Source organism: Bos javanicus, chromosome 13 (genome assembly GCF_032452875.1).
Source record: "Bos javanicus breed banteng chromosome 13, ARS-OSU_banteng_1.0, whole genome shotgun sequence".
Taxonomy (NCBI): domain Eukaryota; kingdom Metazoa; phylum Chordata; class Mammalia; order Artiodactyla; family Bovidae; genus Bos; species Bos javanicus.
The window spans coordinates 22,155,125-22,172,756 of record NC_083880.1 but is presented as its reverse complement, the minus strand read 5'-3'; the positions used below and the strand labels follow the sequence as shown (position 1 = coordinate 22,172,756).

The window sequence follows — 17,632 nt, the reverse complement described above, 5'->3', positions numbered from 1 at the left end:
AGTGGAAATTCAGTGACACCTGTATTAGAGGGTTGTTCTGTTGTGCTATGTGGCAATATATAAAGCCCCAGGCACATGGAGGATACTCCTTTTCTTCTGCTGCTCACTCTGGGTACCTCCCCAAGATGGGACATTTTTGGGTGTGCTTTTTCTACTGCTAATTGAGGTAATTCTACTTTTTCTTCATTAAATTTTTTTGGTTCATTTAATCTTCATGTATTTGCATGCATTCCCTTATTTTTCTAGTTTCAGATTTCTGAAGGCTCCTAAAGATTTTTCTTCATACATTTTCACCTTCTGTTTTATGGTCTTCCTGTCTACTTCTTTACTTTGATTTTCTTTCCTTCCATTGTAAGACTAGACCTTAAATAGAAAATATTAGTGTTGGCTGTTTATGGAAGAATTTATTGGGCACTAGAAGAGAGATTTCGGTTTTATAAATACTATGCATGCATTCATGGTAAGTTGCTTCAGTCTTGTCTGACTCTTTGCAACCCCATGGACCATAGTTCTCTGTTCATAGTTCTCTGGACAGTTCTCTGGACATAGTCTCCTCTGTTCATGGAATTTCCCAGGCAAGAGTACTGGAGTGGATGGTCATGCCCTCCTTAGGGGACCCTCCCGATCACTCTTATGTCTCTTGATTGGCAGGCATATTCTTTACCACTAGTGCCACCTGGGAAACCCTTATAAATATTACAGGACATTCAAATAGAGCCCCAAATCTGCAGAGCTTTAGTCAGCTTCCAGATCTCTGGTCAATCTCTGGTTTATCAATGTGAAATGGAAGTTGAGTCACACTTTCGTGTTTTGTGGTTGCCTTAGTATCATGAAAGCTATTGTTTTTTGGCCTTTATTGTTTTGAAATAGAAACAGCTTAACCTGAAGACTCTGGGGATGGAAGGCCATCACCCTTTACCATCATCTGTACCAGCGTGCGTGGGGACTGACCACTAGTGCAGTAAGGGAGGCACTGCGTGTTCTTCTCTTTCTTAAGAAATTCTGCTTCATTGCAAAATTAGCCTAATATCTTGCTTTTGCAAAACTGATTGAATTCCATATTTTCATGAACAATATCTCATACTCATCTTTTACTCAAATTTTATTAAGGAATAAACCCAATTTCCAGAGCTATTGCTTGAAATTTCCTTTTGCTTATTCCACCTATGTTTCATAAAAAAACATTCATGTAGCAAAACAATAAAAAACATTTGTGCCTTCTTTTAAATAGGCATTTGCTTTTAGTAAGTTGATTCTTCTGAGCTCTCAGTTATATTTTTATAGTCCTAATCAGTTCAGTTCAGTCGCTCAGTCGTGTCTGACTCTTTGCGACCCCATGAATCACAGCACGCCAGGCCTCCCTGTCCATCACCAACTCCCAGAGTTCACTCAGACTCACGTCCATCCAGTCAGTGATGCCATTCAGCCATCTCATCCTCTATCGTCCCCTTCTCCTCCTGCCATCCCAATCCCTCCCAGCATCAGAGTCTTTTCCAATGAGTCAACTCTTCACATGAGGTAGCCAAAGTACTGGAGTTTCAGCTTTAGCATCATTCCTTCCAAAGAAATCCCGGGGCTGATCTCCTTCAGAATGGACTGGTTGGATCTCCTTGCAGTCCAAGGGACTCTCAAGAGTCTTCTCCAACACCACACTTCAAAAGCACCAATTCTTCGGCGCTCAGCCTTCTTCACAGTCCAACTCTCACATCCATACTTGACCACTGGAAAAACCATAGGCTTGACTAGATGGACCTTTGTTGGCAAAATAATGTCTCTGCTTTTGAATATGCTGTCTAGGTTGGTCATAACTTTCCTTCCAAGGAGTAAGCGTCTTTTAATTTCATGGCTGCAGTCACCATCTGCAGTGATTTTGGAGCCCAATAAAATAAAGTCTGACACTGTTTCCACTGTTTCCCCATCTATTTCCCATGAAGTGATGGGACCGGATGCCATGATCTTCGTTTTCTGAATGTTGAGCTTTAAGCCAACTTTTTCACTCTCCACTTTCACTTTCATCAAGAGGCTTTTGAGTTCCTTTTCACTTTCTGCCATAAGGGTGGTGTCATCTGCATATCTGGGGTTATTGATATTTCTCCTGGCAATCTTGATTCCAGCTTGTGCTTCTTCCAGTCCAGCATTTCTCATGATGTACTCTGCATATCAGCAGGGTGACAATATACAGCCTTGACGTACTCCTTTTCCTATTTGGAACCAGTCTGTAGTTCCATGTCCAGTTCTAACTGTTGCTTCCTGACCTGCATACAGATTTCTCAAGAGGCAGGTCAGGTGGTCTGGTATTCCCATCTCTTTCAGAATTCTCCACAGTTTATTGTGATCTGCACAGTCTAGGGCTTTGGCATAGTCAATAAAGCAGAAATAGATGTTTTTCTGGAACTCTCTTGCTTTTTCCATGATCCAGCGGTTGTTGGCAATTTGATCTCTGGTTCCTCTGCCTTTTCTAAAACCAGCTTGAACATCTGGAAGTTCACGGTTCATGTATTGCTGAAGCCTGGCTTGGAGAATTTTGAGCATTACTTTACTAGCGTGTGAGATGAGTGCAATTGTGCGGTAGTTTGAGCATTCTTTGGCATTGCCTTTCTTTGGGATTGGAATGAAAACTGACCTTTTCCAGTCCTGTGGCCACTGCTCAATTTTCCAAATTTGCTGGCATATTGAATGCAGCACTTTCACAGCATCATCTTCCAGGATTTGAAATAGCTCAACTGGAATTCCATCACCTCCACTAGCTTTATTCATAGTGATGCTTTCTAAGGCCCACTTGACTTCACATTCCAGAATGTCTGGCTCTGTGTCAGTGATCACACCATCGTGATTATCTGGGTTGTGAAAATCTTTTTTGTACAGTTCTTCTGTGTATTCATGCCACCTCTTCTTAATATCTCTGCTTCTGTTAGGTCGATACCATTTCTGTCCTTTATGGAGCCCATCTTTGCATGAAATGTACCCTTGGTATCTCTAATCTTCTTGAAGAGATCTCTAGTCTCTCCCATTCTATTATTTTCCTCTATTTCTTTGCATTGATCGCTGAAGAAGGCTTTCTTATCTCTTCTTGCTATTCTTTGGAACTCTGCATTCAGCTGCTTATATCTTTCCTTTTCTCCTTTGCTTTTTGCTTCTCTTCTTTCCATAGCTATTTGTAAGGCCTCCCCAGACAGCCATTTTGCTTTTGGATTTCTTTTCCATGGGGATGGTCTTGATCCCTGTCTCCTGTACAGTGTCACAAACCTCATTCCGTAGTTCATCAGGCACTCTATCTATCAGATCTAGGCCCTTAAATCTATTTCTCACTTCCACTGTATAATCATAAGAGATTTGATTTAGGTCATACCTGAATGGTCTAGTGGTTTTCCCTACTTTCTTCAATTTAAGTCTGAATTTGGCAATAAGGAGTTCATGATCTGAGCCACAATCAGCTCCTGGTCTTGTTTTTGTTGACTGTATAGAGCTTCTCCATCTTTGGCTGCAAAGAACATAATCAATCTGATTCGGTGTTGACCATCTGGTGATGTCCATGTGTAGAGTCTTCTCTTGTGTTGTTGGAAGAGGGTGTTTGCTATGACCAGTGCATTTTCTTGGCAAAACTCTGTTAGTCTTTGCCCTGCTTCATTCCGTACTCAAAGGCCAAAAAAAAATCTTTTATTGTACCAAGTATAAGGTAGATAACAAGTTTGATAACCCCAAAAGGACTTGTGTTAAATAATATAGCCAGAGAGGGAGATGAAAATAATCAATAAAGGTGTGAGGAGAGACCATAAGGACAAGATAGCTTGTATTTACTCTGAGATTTCTCATTCTAAACTCTTCTGTTCTTTCCAACCCATGCATGTTTAGGATAAATACTTTCTTCTCCCTCTGTATTTCACAGTAGCTACAGATTCCTTTTGGAGGTAAGATTTGAATAATTGAGTAGGCATAAATTTACATCTAGAGAAGGCAATGTCACTCCACTCCAGTACTCTTGCCTGGAAAATCCCATGGACGGAGGAGCCTGGTAGGCTGCAGTCCATGGGGTCTCTAAGAGTGGGATACGACTGAGCGACTTCACTTTCACGTTTCACTTTCATGCACTGGAGAAGGAAATGGCAACCCACTCCAGTGTTCTTGCCTGGAGAATCCCAGGGACGGGCGAGCCTGGTGGGCTGCCGTCTATGGGGTCACACAGAGTTGGACACGACAGAAGTGACTTAGCAGCAGCAGAAGCAAATTTACTTCATTTTTAAATGCCAAAATTAGAGAACACTTTTTAAAACAATTATTATTGGAGTATAATTGATTTACAATGTTGTGTTAGTTTTAGGGGTACAACAAAGTAAATCAGTTATACATATATTCATTATTTTTCAGATTTTAGACCTTTTCTCATATAGGTTATTAAAGAATATTGAGGAGAGTTCCCTGATCTACACAGTAGGTCTTTATTATCAATTTTATATATGATAGTGTGTATATGTTAATCCCAATCACCTAATTTAGTCTTCTCTCCTTTTGCCTTTGGTAACCATAAGCTTGTTTTCTACATCTGTGACTCTATTTCTGTTTTGTAAATAAATCCATCTGTACCACTTTTCTAAATTCCTCATATGTGTGTTAATATATGATATTTGTTTTTCTCTTTATGACTTAACATCACTCTTTATGACAGTCTCTAAATCCGTCTACACCTCTGAAAATGGCACAGTTCCATTTTTATGGCTGAGTAATATTCCATTGTATATATGTGCCACATCTTCTTTGTCCATTCCTCTGTTGATCGACATTTAGGTGGCTCCCATATCTTGGCTGTTGTATATAGTGCTGCAGTGAACATTGGAATACATGTATCTTTTCAAATTATGGTTCTGAATCTAGAGAATATTTTTAAACAATATTTCTTGAGTTGTCATTACTGATGGGTGCTAAACCTGTGCAAATTTAAATATGTTACAGCCTATGAGATAGCATATTTAAGAATTTTTTCATCATTGTCCTTTCTTGATTTTTTTTCCCAAAATATTTTAAGATGATTGTGCTTGACTCTGTACATCAAAATTTAAAGATCATAGTTAAATAGTGTGATAAAGGATTGAGAGTTTAATTTTTAATTTTAATTAATTTTAAAGGGTTACTTATTTAATCTGCTGGGAGGGATTGGGGGCAAGAGGAGAAGGGGATGACAGAGGATGAGATGGCTGGATGGCATCACTGACTCGATGGATGTGAGTCTCAGTGAACTCTGGGAGTTGGTGATGGACAGGGAGGCCTGGCGTGCTGCAATTCATGGGGTCGCAGAGTCAGACACGACTGAGCAACTGATCTGATCTGATCTGATTCACATATAGATCAAGATAATAATAAAGAAATGACTTGTTTAAATGGATAGAAACCCAGTCCAGAAGTGCTAGCCTTCAGATGCAGTTGGAGTCACTGATTAATATGTATTTAAGGAAATGCGTTAAGTATCCTGAGCCATTTCTTTAATTGGGCAAAGGATAAGTGTCCAAGACCATCACAGCTATAGGAAGACAACTGGTTTTGTCACTTCTCTAATGCCTGCATGCTTTGAATGTAGTGGACAGTGAAAATTGTTCACATCCATGCAGGCTTACCAAGTGACAGAAGGGTAGTAAGCTCTTTGCACACATGGAGTCTTTTAAATATTTGCTGATAGTCAAGGGAGAAAATAAATGAGTGGTCAGTGCTTTCTGCTTCCAACACAAGGAAAAGCTTTTTTACTCAGCTAATTAATTAGGTCTAGACATTTATGGAAATTATTTTTTCTTCATGAGTGAATTTTGACAACATCCTTGACATCTATTAACATTAAACATTTAAATTGAGTTGATAATATTAAAAAGTACTGTTTTCTGAAGTATTTGATGTTTGATAACTTTAAAATATACTGCAATCCAAGTTAAGTGCTTTCTCTAGAAAGACATTGAATAAACACAATTACAACATTATAATATTCATTAGTTCAAGAACTACTTTAAAAATCTCCATTTAACCTAATATCACTATGATATGGAGAATACATTAATGATTTGTAACTTTCTGATGATTAAACTTCTTTAAAGTTTTATGTTCTCATATATCATTAGAATGAGTGTGCCACTTATAAAATAGTAATTATTCATAATACCCAAGAATTACGTCTGCTTTATTCTTTTATTATAATGTCCTGAGTAAATCAACCATTATAATTAGTTTATATACTCAACCCGATTGAACAAACAGGACAATCTATTGTGGGTTTTTATAGGACTTGTATCATACAAGTTTTACTATGATGAAGGGAATGCCTACTAAAATACCTTCATGTATAGCCCCTGATTCTGGTTACAGATACACACTACTGATTTTTGTGGGGTTTTATCTAGCTTCTGTATTAGTTTCTCTAGAATTCTGATTTCTTCAAAACAGAAACTATGTCTTTTGAATGTCATTAATTAGTGTAAGACTAGCACAGACTAAGTGAATACTCTTTTTTAATGTAGAAGTTTAATGTTTATGAAATTCTTTAACTGGTTTGGTTCTAAGGTTTTGTAACATTATTCAACTGACTTATAGCCAAAATAAAATGATTCTTATATGATTCGTATATATGATCCATATATTCTAAATAAAATTTTCTTTAAAGTGTACAGACTTATTATTAGCTGCTTAACAAACATTTGTTTCTGAACATATGTCATGTTTACCGTCTTTGTAAAGGTAACATTCAGTAGTGTGTTTCAAAATACTGAAAGCATCTATTGTTAAGTATTCAATATTTTGTGAAAACACGTATATCCTGTCACTGGTTTGAAAATCCAATTAAATTCCTTTAAATTTCTTTTTTTTTTTTTAGTTGACATATAGCTGGTTTACAATGTTGTGTTAGTTTCAGATTTACATCACAGTGATTCAGTTATACATATACATGTAAATCTATTCTTTTTCAGATTTCTTTTCCTTTCTAGGTTATTATAAAGTATTGAGTATAGTTCCCTATGCTATACAGTAAGTCTTTGCTATAAATTCCTTTAAATTTCTTATTTTTTTTAAATTTATTTTTATTTTGGAAAATGCCTACAGGGATTGTATAGCCAAGTGAAAACATGATTTTTTTAAGAGATTATGGGAATTTTTGTTATTTGTGTTGTTTTAATATATAGCATCTGCAATAGAGCATTACAAACATTTCTAACATATATTTGATTGCATGTTACACTGATTACCCATATATATGCCCTTAATGACTGAAATTTATAGTATGGTAGAGATCACTTATAACATCACTGCTCAAATTTCACATGACACTGAAAATGGCATTTTGTTCCAGAATTGTCTAGCGGAGCATGGGGTTACTTGAGGGCTTGGGATGGGTACTCTGAGGCTCATTTTAAGGAATCTGTGTTTGTGTGTGTGTGTGTGTGTGTCTTTAATGTCCAGCGCCTGTTCTTCCTGGAGCCTACCAGCAAAGCCATTCTCAAGGGTATGCGTACATGCACCAGACCAGCCTGTCATCTGTGAGGTCAATGCAGCATTCACCAAATCTAGTAAGTGCCCGTTTGAAGTGCTCCTCCTTCCCTGGTCTTCATAGTTTATCTCCAGAATATAAAAGCGCGTGGAGTACAGTTGGATTGAATAGGGTTCATTTTTTACATAAAATGTAAATGATGATGTGTTGCCATTTGTATAGCTTCTTCTAAGGAAGTAGAGGATAGAGGTAAACCATTGAGAAGGGAAAGCATGATGTGAAAACATGTAAATAATGAAACATAGTAAGACTCTACCGGTATTCTGTCCTCATTGTTACCTCATGATTGGAAATAGTCAACCATGGTCTTCATTCAATAAAAAAGCACAAATATTTGGTCATGTTAAAGAGTTAATCAAAATGGCCATGGAAACCTAAACGACACGGTCAACATATGTCTTTGAGTTCTCCTCTTGGAAATCTTGGAGTGCTGACTCATTCACTGAATGGAAGACTTGGAAGCAGACTTCCAGACCAGTCAGTCCAGTTTGGCATCTTCTGATGAGATGGCTTCTCAAGCTTCTGACACAGTTTCTTGGCCTTTGTCTGTGCCCTTAGAAATAGGTGGCCCTTCTAAACAGCTTGTAAGATACATTTTTAAAATATATTTGTAAAAGTATAGTTGACTTTAATATTATATTAGTTTCAGGTATACAACATAGTGATTTTGTATTCTTATAGATTGTGTACCATACAGAATTATTATAATATTATTGAACTATTTCCCTGTGCTATATACATCACATGTCTATGACTTATTTCCTTTAACGAGTGGTAAGGAATCTTTCGGAGAAGGCAGTGGCACCCCACTCCAGTACTCTTGCCTGGAAAGTCCCATGGACGGAGAAGCCTGGTGGGCTGCAGTCCATGGGGTCGCTAAGAGTCGGACACGACTGAGCGAATTCCCTTTCACTTTTCCCTTTCATGCATTGGAGAAGGAAATGGCAACCCACTCCAGTGTTCTTGCCTGGAGAATCCCAGGGACGGTGGAGCCTGGTGGGCTGCCGTCTATGGGGTCGCACAGAGTCGGACACGACTGAAGTGCCTTAGCAGCAGCAGCAGCAGCAGCAGCAAGGAATCTTTAATCACTCTAAAATTCTTGCATCTCAGCCAATTTCCTCAGTCTACTAATGCACTTGATTTTGAGGTTGTCTGATATTATTAGCTAAATCCTTGGCCTCAAAAGAAAAGAAATATAGTAAAACTCAACTAATTATAACAAGGATTTAATTATATGTACCTCAATATTCATGACATTTATATGCTAAATGTCTCCTATTATGTGATATAAAATCCTATTGAGTATATTACGGATTTTTTTTCTTTTTATTTTTTTTAAGTATTTTAAAATAGAAACAAAATTTTTAAGTAAAGTTCATCACCTCTGCCAGGGGACCAATGGTTGTAATGACTTGGCAGTGACTTGGGCCTGTCTGCCACTATGGTGGGCTTTGTTCTCTGAAGAATGTGGACTAGGGGAGAATCTACATAATCTAAGGACTCTGGGCTTATCTGAAGCTGGGGGAGTGGCTTTACTGCTTCAAAGCTTACTTTTTAAAAAAAGATTTTTATTTTGTATTGGGGTATAGCCAATTAACAAACAATGTTGTGATAGTTTCCAGTGAACAGCGGAAGGATTCAGCCATACATACCCCCCAAACTGTCCGCCCTCCATCCAGGCTGTCACATAACACGGAGCGGGGTTCCAAGTGCTCAACGCTTACTTTTGACAGCTAGCTGTTGTATTTAGTGGCTTGCTCTGGTCCACAATATTACCCCTTTTGCCAGACTAGTAAGCTTGAAATGAACACAATCAGGACAGACAGTAGGCTCCAGAAATAGATGTGCTTGGAAAGGTTCTTGGTAGTTCCTTTATGTGTGGGCTGGTTTGTCGTGGTTGGCATTTGTAGCCTTGACTGTCTTGGTGTCCATTGTGTGACCCCATCTTTCCTTTCTCAGAGGACCTACAGAGCCATGTACGATTACAGTGCCCAGGATGAAGATGAAGTCTCCTTCAGAGATGGGGACTACATCGTCAATGTGCAGCCCATTGACGACGGCTGGATGTACGGCACGGTGCAGAGAACTGGAAAAACCGGAATGCTTCCAGCGAATTACATTGAGTTTGTTAATTAATCATTTCTCCCTGCCCTTTGAGCTTTGTTCTAATGTATACTAAACCCAATCTTTTTAAAAGATAGAAGATACTTTTAAGACAACTTGGCAGTTATTTTACAATAATCTATCCTTCCTTTGACAATTAGACATGCAGGAAGAAGGAATGACTTCTGGGCTGAAAAACAGCAGCATATATGGTAATTGGTATAAACAAATAATTAAGTCTGGAGACCTGGTGCTGCTCGTTGTGGTAATGGTTTCCTTTGATTGGCTATTGAACCCTTCTGGGAAAACATATTTTTGTAAACTTTAATAGAGATGTTGATTGTCCCTTAAATGTCACAAATACATGAAACTTCTTAGCTGTCACTTTGGAATCACCAGAAGCCAGTCCTCTTAATTCAATAACACAGCTGATAATTTAAAAACCATTTTAGCTTTCGAGTCACAAGGCAATTTCCAATTCAAGTGAAAATTGCCTAAATATAATAAATGTAAGCAGTGGAAGAATGACAGTTCTGTTAAAATTATATTGACTGGTGGCCTTAGGGATCTAGAAACTTTCAATGAACAAAGAAATTTCCTTGTTCCTTGGGCCGACTTGGGTCTGTTTATTTCTCATTTGTACTGAAGCATATGCTATTCTCCATTTACATTCTATGAACCTAAGGACACGCTTGGCTCCATAGAATGTCAGGACCAAATAACTTCACAGCTGCTCTGCAAAGGGCAAAATTTAAGGTCATCTATGTTATTTCCCTAATACTAATAGCCTTTACCCTGTTGCATGTCATGTAGGTTCAAGCTTCTGTAACATAGGCAGCTGCACTGCCCTGTTCCTGTTATTCAAACAAAAAGTGTGGCCGATACCTAAAAGCCCTACCCTCTAGATGCCAGCTCAGCAGACAAGCATAACTTGAGAAGTTGCTTGAGATTCTCCTGCCGCATTGCACTCTAGTTTTGAGGGATTTACACCTTAGAACATAGATGTATACGCTAGCAAATAAGTGATTTAGGCATTTATTGAACAGCTTCCATTAACTTAATGCCACTGTTGACTTAAAAGTTAAGAAAACTTCCTAGAAGCCAGTGACAAAGCTGGAATATGAAGTGTGCTGGGAGAAACCAATCAACAAAAGATTGCCAGCTGCACACACAGAGAGACAGGTGATCTGGTTTCTTATTTGGGAAAACACTATTCAGATTCTGGGATGGAAATCTAGCTACTGAAATTGCTTAATGAAAAGACTTCCTTCCCACTTTCTGGATTTTATTTTCTAAATCACATTTGGAAGTGAGAGGGGGATGTCACCAGAGATTTGACAAGTTGTTCATTAAAAAAGAAATTGTTGTCACATTTTAATTTTCAACTGAGTGACTTTGCAGGCTCTTGCTGGATTCACAGGCATGACCATCACATCACGAAGTTTTTACCTGGAGTCCACAATCAAGATCACTGGAGAGATTCATGCCCATCAGCAACTCTGGGTTTTTCTGATTGTGCCATTAGAGAGACTTGCAACAGGGTAGCAGTCATGTAGGGTCTGACTCTACAGCTGTGATGAAACTGAAAAAGCAAAATGTAATTATAAACATGTATCAAATATATGGGCCTTGGGGATATCTGCTTTAATGATATATTCAAAGAAATTAACAAAATAAGCTGTAAAACATCTTTTCTTGAAATGTTTATTAGTCCAAAGGCAAATATTAATTCATTTACACCTTTGAAAAGTAAGCACATAGTTTTGAAATCTGTAGTCTCATTTTTATCAGGCTAAAAGAGTAATTAGATAAGCTTTATTACACTCAAGCAACATACTATATGACACTGATGTAAAACTGAGAAGAGAAAAATTCAGGCAAATAACTAGAGGTTATTTGAGGGGGTTTTACAGATCACCACATAATCAGCTTGCCTAATTTTCTGTTATTGAAATGATCAGTTGCAATTCAATTGATTAAACCCCATACTGGTTTTGGTGTCTTATACACAAACCTACTAAAACAAGCAGAACTTGGAATATTCTTGCAAAAATTCCTTTGCATTAAAACCGAGGGCAACAAGCTTGCTTAGTTTTATTATACCATTAAATAAATATTTATTATTCACCCAGACAGACTACTTTTTGTGATTATAAGAGAGTAGTTGTTGATTAAATCTGCAGACTAAATGTGGGGTACACTTTTTGATAAGCACATTTATAGGAAGCTCAGAGGAAACCAATTTCAAATGATGATTATAATGGGGAAGTAGTCATAAAGTAACAGCTTGATGTTTCATTGTTTTTCTCTTCCACTTATTTTAAAATCAGATTCACTGAATGTAAAAGTCAATACTTATTTGGGGAGTAATTTTCCCCAAATTTTAAGCTTCACATAATGTTTGCATAGCAAGATACTTCTGCTTCCAGCCTTTAGGAATTAAGAACTGATCAGAATTTAACTAGAGGGCAGTTATTTTATAATAAAGACCGAGGGACAAGTTGCACACGTTGCTAATGCTATAATTTGATGGTGTTGTCACTGTTATTAAAGCCTGTCAGGATATTAAGCATCTCAGCAGAAATACAGAAAACAATATATGTATAAAACCAAAGTGCTATTTTTACAGCATCATTTTCAAGACTGCATTCTCGAACACCTTTTCCCCTTTCCACATGCTGCCCCTCTTGTTTTCAATTTGGCAACAGTTATATCCTACATAATGTGACAGCTCAAGAAGGGTTTTAAAAAAACAAGTCTTTTAAAAGAGGGCTGTAAATGCCCAAGCACAGAGAGCATGCACCTAAATTTCTAATTGTGATGTGTTCTCAAACCTGATAAAAGCACAAGGGCAGTTTGATATGCTTTTAAAAGGTTCCGAAAACAGAACTTACATGGATCATCTCTCTCTGGAGCAGAGCATAGCAACCGAATATATCGCTTGTGGTGTAAGCTTTTGTAGTGAGCGTTTTACTAATTCTTGTTCTCTGGGAAAGCTTTCTATGTCTACCCTGTGACAAGGCACGTCTCCACGTCTCCTTCTTACTGTTTACACAGCCACAGTGTAGCCCACTTGGAAATAATTATCCGGTTGTCAGATCTCCACACTGTCCCTGCATCTTCTCAGGCTTCCCCCACCTCAGAGACCACACAGGAATTTGCAAGCACAGTGCCCAGGAGCACCTTTTATGAATGTGGATGCGATTAGACCGGCCCCCCTCTTGCCGCCAGGTTCATTACTTGAGGATGGCGAACACACGCTTTTGCCAGTCTCGCTGCAGTCTTTCTTTCCTTATCTTGTCTGTGTTGAGCTCGACAACAGTCTGGGATTTGGGAGGAAGATTTCCCTAAACACACAGTGGAAGCTTAAGAGGCGCATCTTTTCTTCAGGTTTGCCCATCTCCAGTGGAGTGTTTTTTAATGAAAAGATTAAAGAAATTGTGTGTGATCCTTTAATAACACCCTCTATATAAAGTGAATATAGTTTATACCAAAATTATAATTATATAGAAATAAAAAATATCGGTGCCTTTTTGATTACCCTTGTTTATTCATTATGGTCTTGGAAAGAAAACCAAGCAAGCAAGCAAGCTTCTGCCTATTCTATAGTAATATTTTATTATATGATCATTGGTATTTTTATGGTGGAGAAGTGAGATGCTCCTGACGGTTAGGAAAGGTGATAACTGATTGTATTTTACCTCTAGAGGTTTAGAACTTTAGAAAATACTGACTTCTTTTGTCTGTTTCTGAAAGTTTCTTTGTGGATTTATATATAGTTGAGATGCATAAATGTAAACTTTAGGTTTGAGATTTAAAATACCTGTTGTAAGTTAGAAGAATTATGTTATGAGGCTGAATTCATTACACCAGATGAACTTCACTTCATAAATCCATTATACCTTAGCTATTTGCTTCTGATAATCTGAAAGTGGCTAGAGCATGGTTGTTTGGGGTAACTTGACATGGAGGTGAGAAAGCTTTCGTTAAAAAGAAGCTCTGTAAACCAAGTGTGCAATGCCAATATGAAGTCTCTTGTTGAAGTATTCCACGCCCATTAAAGGTTCTTTCCAGACAATTGTCCACTATCACTGATTCAAGAAAATCAAGACATTGTATGCTGCTTCTGTGGCCATCATTCCCTGAGGCATAGACTACTGGATCCGCAAGCCTGGAAGGACCCCTGGGGCAAATCTACGCCCTCGTGGTCCTTGTTACTTCAATATCTTCATGGGAATTTCATATGCTTTTTGTGTTTGATATATGGTATTCAATTTGCATAGTATACACTTCTTTGTAATCCAGTTGCTGTTAAGAACGATTTACTTTAAAGGAAAAGAAAACTACATCATAGTTCCCTTCTTTAGTGTTCATGCAATGAACGGCTGAGCATTTATAAGCAGCACCAAGTGTATTACAGGCAGGGTGTGGAATCTTCGCTCTTTGACCTGTGATTAAAACATGAACTTGAATCCTTGTGCAGATTGGTTTCTGTTTGCTTCAAAATATGTAGAATTGTGGTTGTTGATTAATTTGCAAGATTGTACTAACTTTGAGAGCCTACAGTTTTATAGAAAACACTTCATGTTTTAAAATGAAGGAGCTTACAGAATGATACGTTATTAATATAATTTGGCTTTTGTTATGCAAATTGTTAACACCAGCTATTAAAATATATTTTAGTAGAAATGCTTTAATTCATATTTTTTCCTCTACACTGTGAATCTTTAAGCCTTGGTGGACTAGAGCAACATCGTGCTGCCCAAAGGACTAACCTATGCAAACCAGTTCACATTTCAGTGGATGTCACAGTAATTGTGTAATATGCTGTTATTTCCCCCGCATAATGTACAGCAGCACTGAAATAACATGTTCAGCCGAGCATCGTGTATGTACAGACAGTTACTCACAAACCCTTCAAGGCTACCATGATCATTAGTATTATTCGTGTAAGAGCAGATTGCTGACTTATCTACTGAAACCATTTGAACGATGTCAGAACAAGAATGACAGATGGATGCATCGGCCATGGCTCCCAAGTGGTCCCTGCAAGTGTTCTCCTGTGATGAAGCCTCGTTCTCAGATGCACTCTCTCCAGGGTATTATTATTCTGTGTCTTCTTTCTGTATTTGTAAAACATTATAACGCTTTAATTTCCTATCTCTACACATTCGGTTGGCTTAAATAAATGCAGGATGTAACAAAATGGTTCCACTTGTCAGTTCTCACCTTAGTTTCTTAGAGCAGTGCTCATTGATAATTCCCTGGGTGTGGGTTTATCGTGACAACTCACGTCAAATCGCCTCAAAGGTCTGTGCTGGCCTCAGACCACTTACCTTGGTGAGCTGTTTAGAATGTGTCTTCCTCCTACACATAAACTTAGCTTTAAATGAAAATAGTATGCTTTTTCAAGCTGAGTCTCTTTCTGATTTTATATCAAAGTGCTGCAGTAATTCATCATTGTAGTTCACTGCTTCCAAGGCTGACTTCCTCATATGTCCTCAATAGTACGACTTTAATTTTCTTGTGTTTGAAAGATGAAAGAAACAGCTTGCAGCAAAGAGTAGAAAATGCTCAAACTGGGTACATGAAACAGGGAGATGCTCTGATTTCCCAACTCAGAATGGCTCATGTATCATAGAGGATAATTGCTTTTCCCCCTAATTTTCCCATAGTTGGAAAAAGTTTGTTCCTTTTTTTGCCCTCATGTAAAACTACTGAGACTAGGGTCTTAGCTTTATTGTGTTATTTTGTAACAGTTCTTTGATGGTGCCTAAATTCTCCTAATTATAAACCGATAAACTCTGCTGATGACACATTTAGTGCTTTTGCGCAAAGAATACTCTTCCTAATCTTGAATTTTCTGTTTTTCATATTCCAAAAGTATGAAATATTTGTATGCTATTAATCATTAAACATACTTATAATATTTCAAATGGTAAATCAGCTTATTTATTTATTTGAAGAATATACTTTTTTTCTCTCAAAGTTTTATTTCCCCCACTATGCTCATAAATTTTACTCTTGGGAACTCAAGCCACAGAGAAATGACCAACTTAGCAAGATTTTTTTTCTGAACTAAAATGATTTAGATTTAGAATAAGGTAATCTTATATTTTTATTAACTTAAAACCTTGTGAAGCCAGTTTTACAAATAATTGAGACATACATGACCACTAGAAATTTAGCAAAGTAACTTTTTACAAAAATACTCATACATAGTAAATTGAAAAGTAGATAAAAGGAAAGTTTTGTTCTTTTCTTTATGTAATCTGCTTCTTCTATGCAGAGAGATTGAATAGAGTTTTGTGATGGCAGAAAACTGGATATGGTCCAAATGTGAACTTCAACTACTTTCTGCAGTTCTCAGCACAGTTCTCAGGCCTTTGTCCATTTATATTTGTACTTGGGAGCAGCAGAGTTCTGATGAAAAATAGAATGAGAAAATGGGTTTAAAGGGTGAAAAGTCAATATTAGAACAAAGGACCCAGTTACTGATTTTGTATTTATACCATGACATTTTGATCTTTGCTTTCACTATTTTTTTTTTAAGTTGCAAACATAAAAGAGACTAGTAGACTAAAATAGAGAAATGAGCAAAATCTGAACACCTGTTATTCCATTTGAGAAAATAAGGAACTTTTATGCATCCCAAATTTAGTGATTAGATTGCTCTTAAAATGAACTAGTTTCTGGTTCTTGAGTCAAGATAGCCCACTTTTTCCAAAGGGTTGCTATCCAAGGCCACGTGGCCCTAATTAACTTTCATTATCTTGTCACTCTGGTGACAAATAGATGGCTGTGACCTGACCAATCTATAGGCTGCCCAGGAGCCCTTGACAGGAGCTGCAGAAGAACTTTACCCAACATGGAGGATGGTCACTGAACGTGTCCACATCTCCCTGGGGAGTCTGAGTTCACAGTATAGAGCTGGTTGGTTAACCGGTGTGATTACTGAAAACTAAGAGTCATAGAGAAAGAAGGAGGAAGTCAGGAGTACGTGTTGCTGTGAGTGAGTAGAAAGCATGAGATGGAGAGAAGAGATTAGGACAGATGGAGCAAAAAGTGAAGGGCACGATTGTTGGTAGCATGAGCCCTGAAGATGGGAAGACGCTGATTCTTAAGGCAGCCCCTGAGATTCGGCAGCCCCATCCCCTGTGGCAGAGGGAGTCACCACTCTCCATATCAGAAGCACATGGTTCCATTCTAGTCTTACTGCCTGTGGGACGCCACCTCCTCTTGATAAAGAACAGATTGCAAGAATGTTAGGAACACTTGTGGGGTGTCCCCAAATGAGACACCACAAGTAGCCAATGTGATTGAAATGCCAATTATATTTTTGCAGTTGCCATGTTGCAACGTTGTCTTAAATCATTTTGTTTTCTTTTATGATGTGGCATATTTCACTGTATATATCCTACTGAAAATTACTTTAGTTAGAAGTTGTTTCCCTGGGCTCTATGAAAGGTATCAGTAATTAATAACAAAAGAATTTAACTTCAACCAGTGGGTTTGTACAAAGAAAGGATTGGGGATTTGGAAAAATATTCTTATCAATTTCTAAGTGTTGGGTAAAGAACATGGGAATGACTGGGCTCCCTTAGAGAATGACACAGGCACTGATGTCCCAGGGACAAAAGCTGAATTGTTTCTGCAGAGCTTTCAGAAATACCTAATTCTTCCAAGTTTCCTCAGTGATAGTTTTTGACTAAGGTAGATGAAGCAGTGACTGTAACTTATTCATTCAACATATATTTATTCAGTGTTTATGTGATTCAAGGAACAGAACACAGAGACTTTCCTACTATACTGGTAGGGGAAACAACCAACCAAGGATATATGTTTATCCACATGTGTATTGTCGTGTATACTTAAACAGCGAATTGCTTCATTGCGGTTTGAGAGGTATTGTGAAAGTGAAGCCTAGTCCTACCCCAGTTCTTGTAGCTGGGCAGGGGTCATCTGTGGTGGGGAGGGCGTGGAAGACCCCGAGAAGCTGCTATTTGAACT

The 17,632-nt window shown here is 37.9% G+C and overlaps 1 protein-coding gene across 8 annotated transcripts in view; it reads left to right on the top strand.

Annotated features, from left to right (window-relative positions):
* The window catches only part of NEBL (nebulette), a 378,681-nt gene extending 363,849 nt beyond the window's left edge, over positions 1–14,832 (top strand). For all 8 annotated transcript variants that reach the window (XM_061435961.1, XM_061435960.1, XM_061435956.1 and 5 more), the window contains 2 exons: positions 7,432–7,538; positions 9,479–14,832. In XM_061435961.1, coding sequence (XP_061291945.1) covers positions 7,432–7,538; positions 9,479–9,655 — 284 coding nt within the window. In that variant the 3' untranslated portion in view covers positions 9,656–14,832. The remainder of the gene's footprint in view (positions 1–7,431; positions 7,539–9,478) is intronic.
* Positions 14,833–17,632: the final 2,800 nt, after the last annotated feature.